Source organism: Hyla sarda, chromosome 3 (genome assembly GCF_029499605.1).
Source record: "Hyla sarda isolate aHylSar1 chromosome 3, aHylSar1.hap1, whole genome shotgun sequence".
NCBI classification, from domain to species: Eukaryota; Metazoa; Chordata; class Amphibia; order Anura; family Hylidae; genus Hyla; species Hyla sarda.
Genome location: NC_079191.1, coordinates 371,015,193 through 371,028,836, shown reverse-complemented (window position 1 = coordinate 371,028,836; position 13,644 = coordinate 371,015,193). Strand labels below are relative to the sequence as shown.

Below are 13,644 nucleotides of genomic sequence, written 5' to 3'. Positions count from 1 at the left end.
TAAGATTAAGATCCTGCAAAGAGAATAGAGACATGCAGGAGACTAAGTGTAATGACATGCGCAACAGAGTGCGGCTTTACAGAGCACAGCATCACGGAGATGTCTAAGTATCATGACATGCGCTGTAGGGAGCGGAGTCCCGGCGCACAGTCTAAGTCCACGGTCATGTGCTATGAGGATGCAGGACCTCAGAGCGCAGTCTAAGTCCGCGATCATGCGTGGGATAATGACATGTAATTCCATGGGATCACGGACATTAACAGGTGGTGTACTACTGGATAAAAACAACACAGAATGTGACACAAAGGAGATATTATATAAGGGGGCAGAGCACGCTAAAGCCTGCATCAGCCTCTGAGCCCTTGACAAAGCGAATTAATCGGCGAAACATCGGGGAGGCTGTAGTGTGTGTGTTTTAATCAGCAGCGTTGTATTCCAGCAGAATATAGAGTCTAACTAAACATAATATAGTGTGGTAGCTTGAAAGAAATAATTCTGCATGGCAGAGACACGGCATTGTAATATACCACGCTATAGACCTATCCTTGGTGTTCTATCAAATTGAGCACTTTATTGTGTGTGACACTGGATACACGCTGTGTTTTTAACTTTTGGTTAGGATAACTTTAAGGAGCCGTAATAGTTTTTAGGGGGGATCTTTAGTTTAGGGTTCCCCATAGGTTGTTATTGCAGTTGTTTAAGTTGACCTACTCTCTGCTGGACAAATAATATACAGATACAAAATAAATATTTAATTTATCAACTCAAATTTATTATGCTGCTTCTGGTAAGAAAAGTCATTATATCCACATGTAATTATGTGTCTCCATTGGTTCATTTTGGTATAAAACATCTGCCATACAGTTCACTTTAACCACTTACAAAGCTTGGTAGGGTGGATATAATTTAGGCTCTAAGCACTTGCACTTTATTTGAATCTATAATCTACATCAGAGGAAGCCAATTGATGAAGAACAGAGTCCAGAACGGAGTGCCTTTGCACTTGTGTCACTCCCTTGCACAGTAACTTCCCATTGTTTGTATGGAAAACACAGAATAAAGAATACCCAGAGTCTCTGAGGGATAGTGCTCCTTTCTTCATCTGTTTGCTTCTTATGATGTGGATAGGCACCCCTTTACAGGATGTCAGATGCCTCACCTCAGTACATTGTTTGAAGTGGTGGCATTGGTTTACTATAGAGAAGCTACCTTTGGAGTAAATAGGTGTGTTATCCTGAGGGAGAGTAAGCGCAAGGGAGAAGAGAATGTGGAATATATACAAGATAAAGAGACAGTGGGACAAAGTTAAGCATGGGCTATATACTTAATCTAGGACCTCTCAGGGCTTCCAGATGGGCCTTGACACCAAGCGGCTACCCCAACTACATTTCTTCAGAAACCTGTATGGGCTGTACAGCACCAATGAAAGTAAGCAACTTTTCTGCAGTATATATACTTAACTAGGAATAGAATTGAGGAATAATGCTCTAGTATGGGCTGGAGCAAAGTTAAAAGGGTTCTCTAGGGAGCAGTAAAAGTGTCACCTTTTCACCTCCTTGACACTCCACTTCCATCCTGCGCAACCATTTTGCAATCATCATGTTAAAGGCGAAATCATGCCTGCATGTAATGTCTAATAGCAACATCAGCAACCTCATTTAGCTATTGGGTTTTGCCCACATGCTATGATGAAAATATGGTACCCATTCCCTCTTGTCTGAGAAGGTATACTTCTGCCAAAAGGGCAATAACTTTTCTGCTCCTCGAAAAAAAAAAAAAAAAGACTGTGCCTTCCATAGTACTCATGAGTTGGTACTTGAAGTAAAGACTGTTTACATATTTCTACCATCTCAGTGTCTGGATAAATAACGGCACCACAACACCAAGGGCAACCCATAAACCAGCCAGCTGGCCCCTATCAGGGTCCAGCCCTGGGGTAACTTGACATGTTTGATGGAGCTTCAACGGACAGTGAAAGACCTGATATTCCATCCAATTAAAATACCCATAATTTTTTAGGGGCGTGCCCAAAAACCACAAAGAAAGAAAAAGGAAAGACAAAAGGAGGAGAAAAAGTGGAAGGTGTGCACACCAGAACTCGGAACAGATACAAACCATAGAAGGGGGTGAGCTATTGATTAATATATCTAATGTTGAACTCACTGACATACAAAAGAGGGTTCTGAACTGTGGGCTAGGATTTGTCCCTACTGCGAATATTACTAGTTTTGAATTTATGATTGATTTTTATAAGTTTTGTAGATTAAAAATGCTTTTTTTTAATGTGAATCGGGGAAAAATTCTCATGAGAGTGAGATCCCAGATAACCTTAGAAAGCGAAGTCATTTTGATCCTAAATTATCAAATACACTACTTGAAGGGTTCCAACAGGTGGTTATAGATGAAGTGTGCAAAGAATGGGATGATGTTAAATTTAAAACTAGATCTAATTTAAATAAGGAGGAAAGGGCAGCTCTAAAAGAATTACAGGAGGATCAAAAGTGATAGAGCTGCAAATGCACCAAATAATACTAACTCCAAAAAGGGAATGCATAGACAGCAAAAGTACAAAAACATGTAAATCTTTATTAAACATGCATATCATAAAAACATAGCTTAAAAGATGAAGGCACAGTGTACATCGCTGGATGATGTGCAGGAGGTGGGGAAACTAACATTGGTATCACAAACTAAATCAATAAATATGATATGGAACACTATAAAGACCGCCTATATTGTTAAGAAAGCCGGAGCAATAATAAATAATAAAGGCGGAGCAATAATTGTACAGGATAAAGAACTATATATGTCTGAAGCACAGCGCCAATTAGATGAAAAAGAAGTATACCATAAGTTAAAATGCGATCCAACAAAGGAAATTAAAAAAAAGAGGTTGATATGGTGTTAGAAGATGCAGTTGTTAATAATATAATAACTACAGAGATAAAGGAAGCACTGAGTAATAGTGCACCTAGGGGGCCTGTCCTTTACTTGTTGCCTAAGATCCACAAGGATCTGAGTCGACCCCCGGGACGTCCCATAGTCTCGGGGGTCGACTCAGTCCTTTACCCATTAGCGGTATATGTGGATAAGCACTTGCAGAAAATAGTAAAATCGTTACCGAATTGTCTGAGAGATACTAGTGATTTTTTAGATCGTATACAGGGTCTTGATGTCACTAACGAGACGTGGCTTTGTACCACGGACATCAAGAGCCTGTATAAAATATACCGACAGATGAAGGTATGTTGGCGATTAAAGAGGAATTGATGAAAGATAGTACACTCGATAATAGAAAAATCAGATTCCTAATGGACTTGCTGGAACTTATCTTAAATAAGAACTACTTTCAATTCGGAGAAGAGTTCTTTATGCAGAAACAAGGAATTTCGATGGGGTCCCCAGTGGCCCCCAGTGTTGCAAATATTTTTATGGATAGATTTGAAAAACAGTTTGTCACTGCAAGTCCATTAGGGAAACATGTCATTACATGGCTCCGATTCGTGGACGATGTGTTCGTCCTATGGTCGGGCACACGTCCCGAATTGGAAGCATATATTTCATTTTTGAATAAGTGTCACCCATTGATTGAATTCACATGTGAAAATAGTCAAAAAGAAATACACTACTTGGATGTCCACATTAAAAACATCAACAATAAATTAGAAACTTCACTGTTTTCTAAGGAGACTGGCAGGAATAATCTTCTACATAGAAAGAGTGGACATGCACCACAAGTCTTTAGGGGGATCCCTAAGGGCCAAATAGTGAGAGCTAAAAGAATTTGCAGTACACAAGACGAATATGAAAGAAATAAAAATAAGTTAACTAAAAAATTTGTAGTTACAACAAAAAATCAGTAGAAGATGCAGGAAAGGAGGTTGACAAAATACCTAGAGAACAACTTAGGAAAAGAAATGAGGTGAGAAGTAAGAAAATGGATGAAAATTAGTTTTTTTCAGTATATGATGGACATTCCAAATTAATAAAGAAGGTGATAAATAAATACTGGGATATGTTGAAAGAAAACCCTAAATATGGGTTTCTGTTTAAAAACAAACATAGATTTATATATCGGAAAGGAAAATCAATAGGAGATATACTAGTAAGGGCAGACAAAGAAAAAACGCATCCCAAGACAAACCTTTCTGAAAGCGAGACAAAATGGTACGTTTTGTGCGGCTCTTGTCAGAACTGCAATGGCATTGTACGAGGTGACACAGTGACTCCCAATGAAAGGGACTAAGTTCCCTATAAGAGGATGGTTCACATGTGACACAAAGCAGGATATATACCTTATCAAGTGTCCATGCGGTATGGTATATATAGGCCAAACATCTAGACCTATTAAAATTTGCATCAATGAACATAAAAGTGCAATCAGAACTATGGCAAAAAAAAGGTAGCACAAGAAAAGAGAGCAGAAAATACAAAGTTTGGAGAAACCAGTGTTGCAAGACATTTTTTGGAAAATAATCACCAAAAATGTGATTTGAAATGGATGGTATTAGAGAAGATACATGGGTCAGGTAGTGATGAAATTAAAAGGAAATTATTAAAAAGGGAGGTATACTGGATTACCAAATTAAATTCCATGTCCCCAAATGGCATTAATGAAAACTGCAATTTTAATGTATTTTTATAATAAGAAATATATTTTTGTATTGTAATTTTGGACAGTGTATATGCTAAACTGATGTAACAATATATGGGAACAACATCTACCAATATATGATTTCATTTCTATAGCTAAGAAGTCTCGCGAGAGTATGATCTATAAATAATGGTGGTGGGTTCATTCACATTAGGCTTGAGAAAGGGAGAGATCCTGAAACGTCGCCTGGTCTTCTCACCTACGGGTGAGCTGTTATCCGCTGTTCGGAAAGAAAGCAGGAGGTACGGCTATCATGGACATTTTCATATGGAGCTCCTGCTGGAATTGGAAGTAATGCCGTAGACCTCATCAGCGACGAGCACTGGGTGAATATTATGTGTTCTATCACACTATGTCCGTAATAACAGTTTTTGTATGAAACATGCGGCTGAAGTAAAGTGATTGAATTTGAACACTTATTTTTCGTGTGGAGTGCAGCTTGTATTGGACTGTGTTATACAGAGAAACCGTGGAGACTCAGGTGCACAACATCACACCCAGGTGCTGATTACACCCTCTACTTTGTTTTGAATACCCTGGGGTAACTATCACTGTCCACACCCTAAGTGAGATCCAATGTTTCCGCTCTTAACTGATGGTAGCTAATAGTCCAGCTGATAGTTTTACTGGTAAATCATCAGAGTTTTAAGACGTTTTTTTTGCAGCAATATAGAGAAGCTCTGAGAGAGGGATCTTCCGAGGATCATATTTCTTCTAGTGCTAGCTTTATATGGCATATGGTTCTAGTGGGAAGCGACTACTCAGAAGAAAGGCAATGCTTATAGTGGATATATGGTGATAACATTTTCGGTTAGGAAGCAAGAATTTTGTAATATGAAAACAATAATTTTTCCCTTATAAGGCCTCCCTTCTTTTATTGTATGGTTTGCATTCAGCATTTTTTTCTTCTTCATTTAAGGGGTACTCCTGTGGAAAACAAATGTTTTCAAATCAACTGCTGCCAGAAAGTTAAACAGATTTGTAAGTAATCTATTGAAATAAATATATTAGGGCTCAGGGTTTAGGACAAATGGATAGATAGTATATTTAAATGTATTTATTAATATATAGTATGACAATATAATATTGAATAAAATATAATAAAATAAAATAGTGGTGTCTGCGTCTCACAGGGCCCTTGTGAAGGCGCAGCACCAGCTAATATTACCTAGAGTATAAGTATTCCACAATATGAATAAATGTATAAAAAATATATTATTAAGACCACCATATATTTAAAAGTTCATATAAAACCTCTAATAGGAATACACTGTACAGGGAGAGAAATCTGGGTAGGAGAGTCCTAGTTCATCCACAATAATCAATTCTCTCCTCTCTCCACAAGTTCTGCAAATTGTAACAGATTCCAGTAAATAGTTGTAACCAATAGCAACCATATAAGTTCTTGTTAGTAACCAATAGCAACCATTCGTATGTGTCCGGCTGCAGCAGTAGATCGCAATTAAACACCTTTGCAAAAAATGTTCAAACACTTGCTATTAGCAGATAATTGTCAATATATACGCTTGTGTGCAGTCACTGTTAATATGCATTCATATCTTTAGATACTTTGTATCTCACCACTCCCGGGCACTGATGCGCTGGACTTCACGGGGATGCTGCGATCTCCTCCAGTTGCGCCATGAAATCCCGCAGTGTGTTATCACTGGGTGGCTCTCGTGGCGTGAGACAGCATCACTGGAGACTCGGCCGTCTCCTGCGGTGGTAATGCTGGATGACAGTGGGTTCCGGGTGGTGGTACTGCAGTGGTTCTGCAGGTAAGTATGTTGTTAAGCCGGTGGCGTCCTCGTGGCAATAAGGCGCATATATCTCCTGTATCGGGTGCCGGGTGATTGACATTTATGTTTCCCGGTATCGGACTGCTGGTTGCTGAGCTGGGCAGATTAACTGGTGGTCTCAATAGTTATTTAGGGGGACGCTGGACGCGTTTCAGGACTGTCTCAGTCCTTTCTTCAGCAGCTATGAATATGGGTGTTATAGGGGTCACTGTATCGTTATTTATACATTTCACTCCTCCTCTGTCAATTAGTGACATCAGATCCAGGGTAAACAACATAGTGGTAATAAATTTATGAATGGAAGTAGTAAAACTCTAAAACTTCTAATTTCTATGTGCTATATGGGATAATAATCTCTTCACAAAATTATACCAATAAATATTCGGCTGTGACATACCTTATAGATAACAGGCTTTCTAAAAATGAATGAATTAATATGTGGAGTCCATTTTTATGTAGATAAAATTTATATGGTATATGCTAAAATTTCTTGTCTTTGAAATGTAACTAATTGTATAAAAATAACTTGAAAATTATAACTAGAAAAATATAAAAATGTAAAATATATAATGGTTTGAACTTTGTAGTGTGTGGATATATGATGTTTGTGGTGGCGGACACAAATAGGGAAATGGATGTGTAAGTGTTATATGTATTAATGAGTATACATGAATACAAATTATGTGTACCTATTGAATAAATACTGTAATAAATGTAACATATAGTCAGTAAAACTTGATATATATAATAAATTAAGAGGGAACTTTACAAAAACATCTGCTGGATATATATACACATTGCTGTGTAGATATAGGCAAGGGCCCGATAAAGGGTCCGTCGGGGCGCTGATTGGACGGCCCGTCGGGGTCTGGCTGTACTAAGGGACCTCACCCATCTTTATTCCAAAAAGTTCCAGGTCGTTATTCATGCCCTTGGGGGCTAGTGACCCAAATTTGAATATTTTGCGGGATTCTGCCCTAGACATTTTGCCGATAAAATTCCCCCCCCCCCCCCCCCCCAATCCTGGTGTATTAGTTGAAGTGCCGTTTATCTTAAAATATTAGGGTTACCCTGGTGAAAAATTTTTAAATGTGCCAACAAGGGGTGTTTGTCGTTTTGTCTTTTGATATTATAACGATGTTCAAGAAAGCGTGTTTTTAGTGCACGTGACGTGCGTCCTATATATTGTTTGATTTTAGTTTTAGTATCAAAGAATTTTTAAACTGTGCCAGCAAGGGTGTAATTTATCTAATTGAATGCCCATGTCATAAACAATATATAGGACGCACGTCACGTGCACTAAAAACACGCATTCTTGAACATCGTTCTAATATCAAAAAACAAAACGACAAACGACTAACTCCCCTTGTCGGCACATTTTTTATTTTTTCACCAGGGTAACCCTAATCTTTTAAGATACACGGCACTTCAACAAATACACCAGGATTGGAGGGGGGGGGGGGGGAATTTTATTGGCAAAATGTCTAGGACAGAATCCCGCAAAATATTTGAATTTGGGTCACTATACAATTAGTTACATTTCAAAGACAAGAAGTTTTTGCATATACCATATCAATTTTATCTACATAAAAATGGACTCCACATATTAATTCATTCATTTTTAGGAAGACTGTTATCTATAAGGTATGTCACAGCCGAATATTTATTGGTATAATTTTATGTAAAGAGATAGATGTATGTATTTTTATTTTTATTTTATTGACATTAATATCCCATATAGCACATAGAAATTAGAAGTTTGTAACTGAGTTTTACTACTTCCATTCATAAATTTATTACCACTATGTTGTTTACCCTGGATCTGATTTCACTAATTGACAGAGGAGGAGTTAAATGTATAAATAACGATACAGTGACCCCTATAACACCCATATTCATAGCTGCTGAAGAAAGGACTGAGACAGTCCTGAAACGCGTCCAGCGTCCCCCTAAATAACTATTGAGACCGCCAGTTAATCTGCCCAGCTCAGCAACCAGCAGTCCGATACTGGGAAACATAACTGTCAATCACCCGGCACCCCATACAGGAGATATACGTGCCTCATTGCCACGAGGACGCCACCGGCTTAACAACATACTTACCTGCAGAACCGCTGCAGTACCACCACCCGGAACCCACTGTCATCCAACATTACCACCGCAGGAGACGGCCGAGTCTCCGGTGATGCTGTCTCACGCCACGAGAGCCACCCAGTGATAACACACTGCGGGATTTCATAGCGCAACTGGAGGAGATCGCAGCATCCCCGTGAAGTCCAGCGCATCAGTGCCCGGGAGTGGTGAGATACAAAGTATCTAAAGATATGAATGCATATTAACAGTGACTGCACACAAGCGTATATATTGACAATTATCTGCTAATAGCAAGTGTTTGAACATTTTTTGCAAAGGTGTTTAATTGCGATCTACTGCTGCAGCCGGACACATACAAATGGTTGCTATGGGTTACTAACCAAAACTTTTATGGTTGCTATTGGTTACAACTATACTGGAATCTGTTACAATTTGCAGAACTTGTGGAGAGAGGAGAGAATTGATTATTGTGGATGAACTAGGACTCTCCTACCCAGATTTCTCTCCCTGTACAGTGTATTCCTATTAGAGGTTTTATATGAACTTTTAAATATATGGTGGTCTTAATAATATATTTTTTATACATTTATTCATATTGTGGAATACTTATACTCTAGGTAATATTAGCTGGTGCTGCGCCTTCACAAGGGCCCTGTGAGACGCAGACGCCACTATTTTATTTTATTTTATTCTATATTATATTGTCATACTATATATTAATAAATACATTTAAATATACTATCTATCCATTTTTCCTAAACCCTGAGCCCTAATATATTTATTTCAATAGACAAACTACTTCATGACACGTTGGGTATAGGTGTATAATTAGGTAGCCCGGGTTTATTTGGTGGGTAGTTAGACAAGAGCCTCTCCAACTCCTTTTATACTATTAGATTTGTAAGTTACTTCTATATAAAAATCTTAAATTCTTCCAGTACTTATCAGAGAAAGTTGTGAAGTTCATTCCAGTCTGACCACAGTGCTCTCTGCTGACACCTCTGTCAGTGTCAGGAAACCTCTCCTGCTCTGGACAGTTCCTGACATGGACATAGATAGCAGCAGAGAGCACTGTGGTCATACTGGAAAAAACTACACAACTTTCTCTGAAGCATACAGCAGCTGATCAGTACTGAAAGGATTAAGATTTTATATAGAAGTAATTTACAAATCTTTATAATTTTCTGACACCAGTTGATTTGAAAACATTTTTACATTATTAGTATCACAAGGCAGATTTTAGTAGTGGACAAGTGGACAACCCAATAAAATAAGAAGTTATTATCATCAAATAGCTTAGGGTGCCCTGATGACATGCCTTTTTATGGTGTCTTGATGCACTCTTCCCTTCCTGAGATATGAGGGTTTACAATTTGTCTAAAAATTCAGGGAATCAGTCAGTTGGGTGTGAACCTAATTTTGACAATGGGAATGATGGGTGGGATTATACAGTCAGAGGGAGTGAATGTTTTACATTGAGGAGTATGCATGCCTAATACACCCCCCCTGACTGTATAATCCCACCCATTACATGATCACTTCCATTATTAAGATCACGCCCATCTGACCGATTCCCTTAATAGTCAGTCAAAGTTTAAACCCATATTTCAGGAATGGAAGGGCATATCAAAAAACTGTATAAAGGCATGTGATCAGGGAACTCTAAGCTATTTTATCAAAATCTATTTTTTTTTTAGGTTGCCTACAGGTCCTCTTTAAGCATTATAATGAGAGCAAAAACTATATATACTGCAATTTCGACAATGTAAATGATAAACTAATATTACTGATAATATAATTATATTGAAAAAAATATATATATAAGCAATTTTACTGACCTGTATTTTTCAGTGAGGAAGCAGAGGTTACAGTGGAGCTGAATTCTTCTTCCCAAGATCTAGGTGAAAGATCTTGTACAAAGACACTCTGTGATATATTATATGTGCAGGAGAGATCCACAACACTGCTGCAGTCCGATGTCTGGCTGGGTGTCCCGTCTGCTGAATTCATTCCTCTGTCTGACTTATTAGTGTTGGTAAAAAAGACTAAAATATAAAAGACATACAAGGTCCAGTTAGAGGTTGTGTTTGTTTGAGTTTTTAAAGAGTTTAACAACTGGGCGGACATATACAAAATTACTCTTTTCTGATCATCGATTTCCTGTACATCAGTATCAGTTCTACGGTATATTCCGTAGCTTATCCATTAATCCCAAATCACTTTTTTTCCCGGTTTAATGATTTCGGAAAGTTTATTGTAGTATATGTAGGTACACAGTTCTTTCAATTGCATTGGAAAGTGGCCTTCTATGGGAGAAGTCTTCTTTTTAAAGTATGGTGGTCTGAAAATCTGTTAAATGAAATCTGGTCTGGATAACAGGGTGGTCTTCTCGAAGAGGTGGTCTTTTGGCATAGTTTCACTGTATTGTATTTAGCTAAAAATAGGAGGGAAATACAATCCAAAACTCATTTTCGGTTTGTAATACATACAGAGTGAATTCAGGCTACAGGTATGGGAAAGAGCTCACCCATAGATATGGTACATATAAATAAATATACAATCAGCAATCTTTGGAGATGGGAAATATACCACAGCACCCCCATAACAGACGAGAAAACAAGGGGCAGAGCACACAATAGCACAAAGCTGAACATTATCCTGGAGAATCCACCTACACAATCTAAATTCTCATGGAGGCCCATGTCAAATGTAAGAGGGTCACCTGCACCCTATAACTGGTGCGTAATATACTTAAATGATATTGCTTTGCTCTGAGCATTAAAATCAGTGCAATATGTTAACACAATATTCAGTATAGGTATGTAAAGAAATTGAAGGCAGACATCTGATGAAGTAGTCTTGTACTAGGAAACGGCTGTAGCCCGGTTGAAGAGCTCCCACGGTGCTGCCGCCTGCTCGTTCCTGCACATATTTGCACTTTGTCATATGTTTCACTTGAATAAAGGATAAAAGAATATACAACTAGAAGAGTGGTGAGTGCCTGCCTTGCAATTTCTTTACATACCTATTGTTGGAAGCGATTTGTGAATTATAAAGGCAAGAGCACCCCTGTATTCTGGGACTTCCAACTGGTAAAACGTATGTTGCTGCATACGCCAGCCTTAGAACCAATGAAAGGAGAAACCACCAAACGGACTATGTAAGATTAAATATCATACTTTATTCGTTTATAAGTTAAACAACATTTAAATCTGCAACGAGACATGGACAGAAATGGTGGTGGGGACCAGGGAGGTAGGGAGGACAAAGGAGAAAGTAAGTTGATAATCCAAGACTATGATAAAAGATTTTGTACACCCAGAAACATATGTCACAAGTAAGACAAACACTACATCAAGCTGTCATAAAAGTCATGACAATAGTAAAACAGAAAACCAGTACAAGTGTCAGAAATAATAATAGACACACCAAGTGGTTGTAGTACAGAGGAAGCTGGAAAACAGTGCCGACTACCTCATACAAAAAGACATCCGCAGGGTGAAAGACAGAATACAACAGTCCCCCCACACTCCCCGATAACCCACCAAACCTCCGACGCGTTTCGCCCAGCGGGGCTTTGTCCAGGAGTCCTGACTCTATAGGCTCTAATGTTTGTTTAATAGACTGCAGTATATACATCATATAGTGGTCACAGAATTACAACAGAAAACTAAGGGGACAAAATAACAGGGGGGTTACAGAAATTACAAGACTGGCCTTGCTCCGGCCTTGTTGGCCCATAAAATGAATTACCACAAACAAGCACATGAAGAGAGGATAGCAGATGGATAATGTAGATAATATTGCTATGTAAGATATATCATGTATTTATCATGATAGTAATTAATTAATGTTTTTTGTGTTGATGTTAATAAAAAAAAATTAGCAAATTTTTCAGCAGCCACTTATTTGCACAACATTTTTGGACATGTCCTATGTTTTGCAAAAAAATATTTCATATTTATATTGGATGTCCCACAACAGAGTTTGGGGTTGGGTATCTAACACATTAAAGAGTACCTGTCATCAAACCATATTTTCTAAACTAACTTAGATTATTTTCCCTAACTACTCCTAACACCCCTCCTGCCCTTAAAAAATCTTTCAGAGCTTTAAAAAGCTGTGTATCATACCTTTCCCCTTGCTCACATTGAGTAAGCTCCCGGCAGGAGAAAGTGGGCGTTCCCCAGCAAGCACAATGTCACTGAAGCCTGCCAAGCCCAGCACGCACTTCATGAGTTTGGTCTCTTGCCAGGCTGGGAGGAGACCAAACTAACTGTTTGACTTGCGGTAGGGAACAGAACAGAGCCACCTAGTGCCCGTTTTTTCAATCACATTAAAAAGTTGAGAATTTTAACAGCAAGTAAATAGCAAAGTGTCTTAGAATTACATAAGAAACAATATATTAAAAGTTTAGTAAGGTGACACAGTTTTGTGCACTTTGTGATATTTGCTCCCTGTTTACAGATACATTGAGAGGCCATGAAATGGTCTACACCCACCAAAATGCACTGTGTAGCAGAGCTACATAACAATTTGGTAACAGTGCCATCTTGTGGTCAAAACTCAGTACACTGTTCTCTATGGAGAAACACTGTTAGGAAGTACAGAAAGTTCCACAGGGTTACACAGAGGAGAAGGAACAAAGCAAGTAGAGTTGGAGTCTATGCTAAAGAGATGACCACAAGCTACATCATCTGCTTAGCCAGTCCCACTGACTGGATAAACAATAGAGTAGAATTCAGGAAAAGAATTGAATTCTGGTGAGGCCTGATTGCAAAAGAACACTGGACGATGTTATCATCCTGGTCTTGGTCTAGTCACACACCTGTTCAGTCAGGGGAATACCTCACCCAGGATGAGGTGTCTCAACAGGATCCTACAAGTTCATCTACATCATGGGTGCCCAACATCCATGTGCCAGAACACAGTACAGGGGAGTGCCCCGGTAGATTCGCTAACCATACCACCAAGTGCAGGCTGGGAGCACCTATGTGTAAAGAAAAGCTATGGCCTCTTCATTGTTATAAATTGTGCAGGTAGAAATCATAGTTAATATAATCCAGTTTATACCCATCACATAAAATTAGTTTTTAT

At 38.5% G+C, this 13,644-nt stretch overlaps 1 protein-coding gene across 7 annotated transcripts in view; it reads right to left on the bottom strand.

Annotated features, from left to right (window-relative positions):
• Positions 1 to 13,644, bottom strand: part of LOC130362787 (shieldin complex subunit 1-like) — a 238,232-nt gene that overhangs the window by 79,812 nt on the left and 144,776 nt on the right. For all 7 annotated transcript variants that reach the window (XM_056567812.1, XM_056567814.1, XM_056567815.1 and 4 more), the window contains one exon: positions 10,386 to 10,592. In XM_056567812.1, the coding sequence (XP_056423787.1) occupies positions 10,386 to 10,557 (172 nt within the window). In that variant the 5' untranslated portion in view covers positions 10,558 to 10,592. The remainder of the gene's footprint in view (positions 1 to 10,385; positions 10,593 to 13,644) is intronic.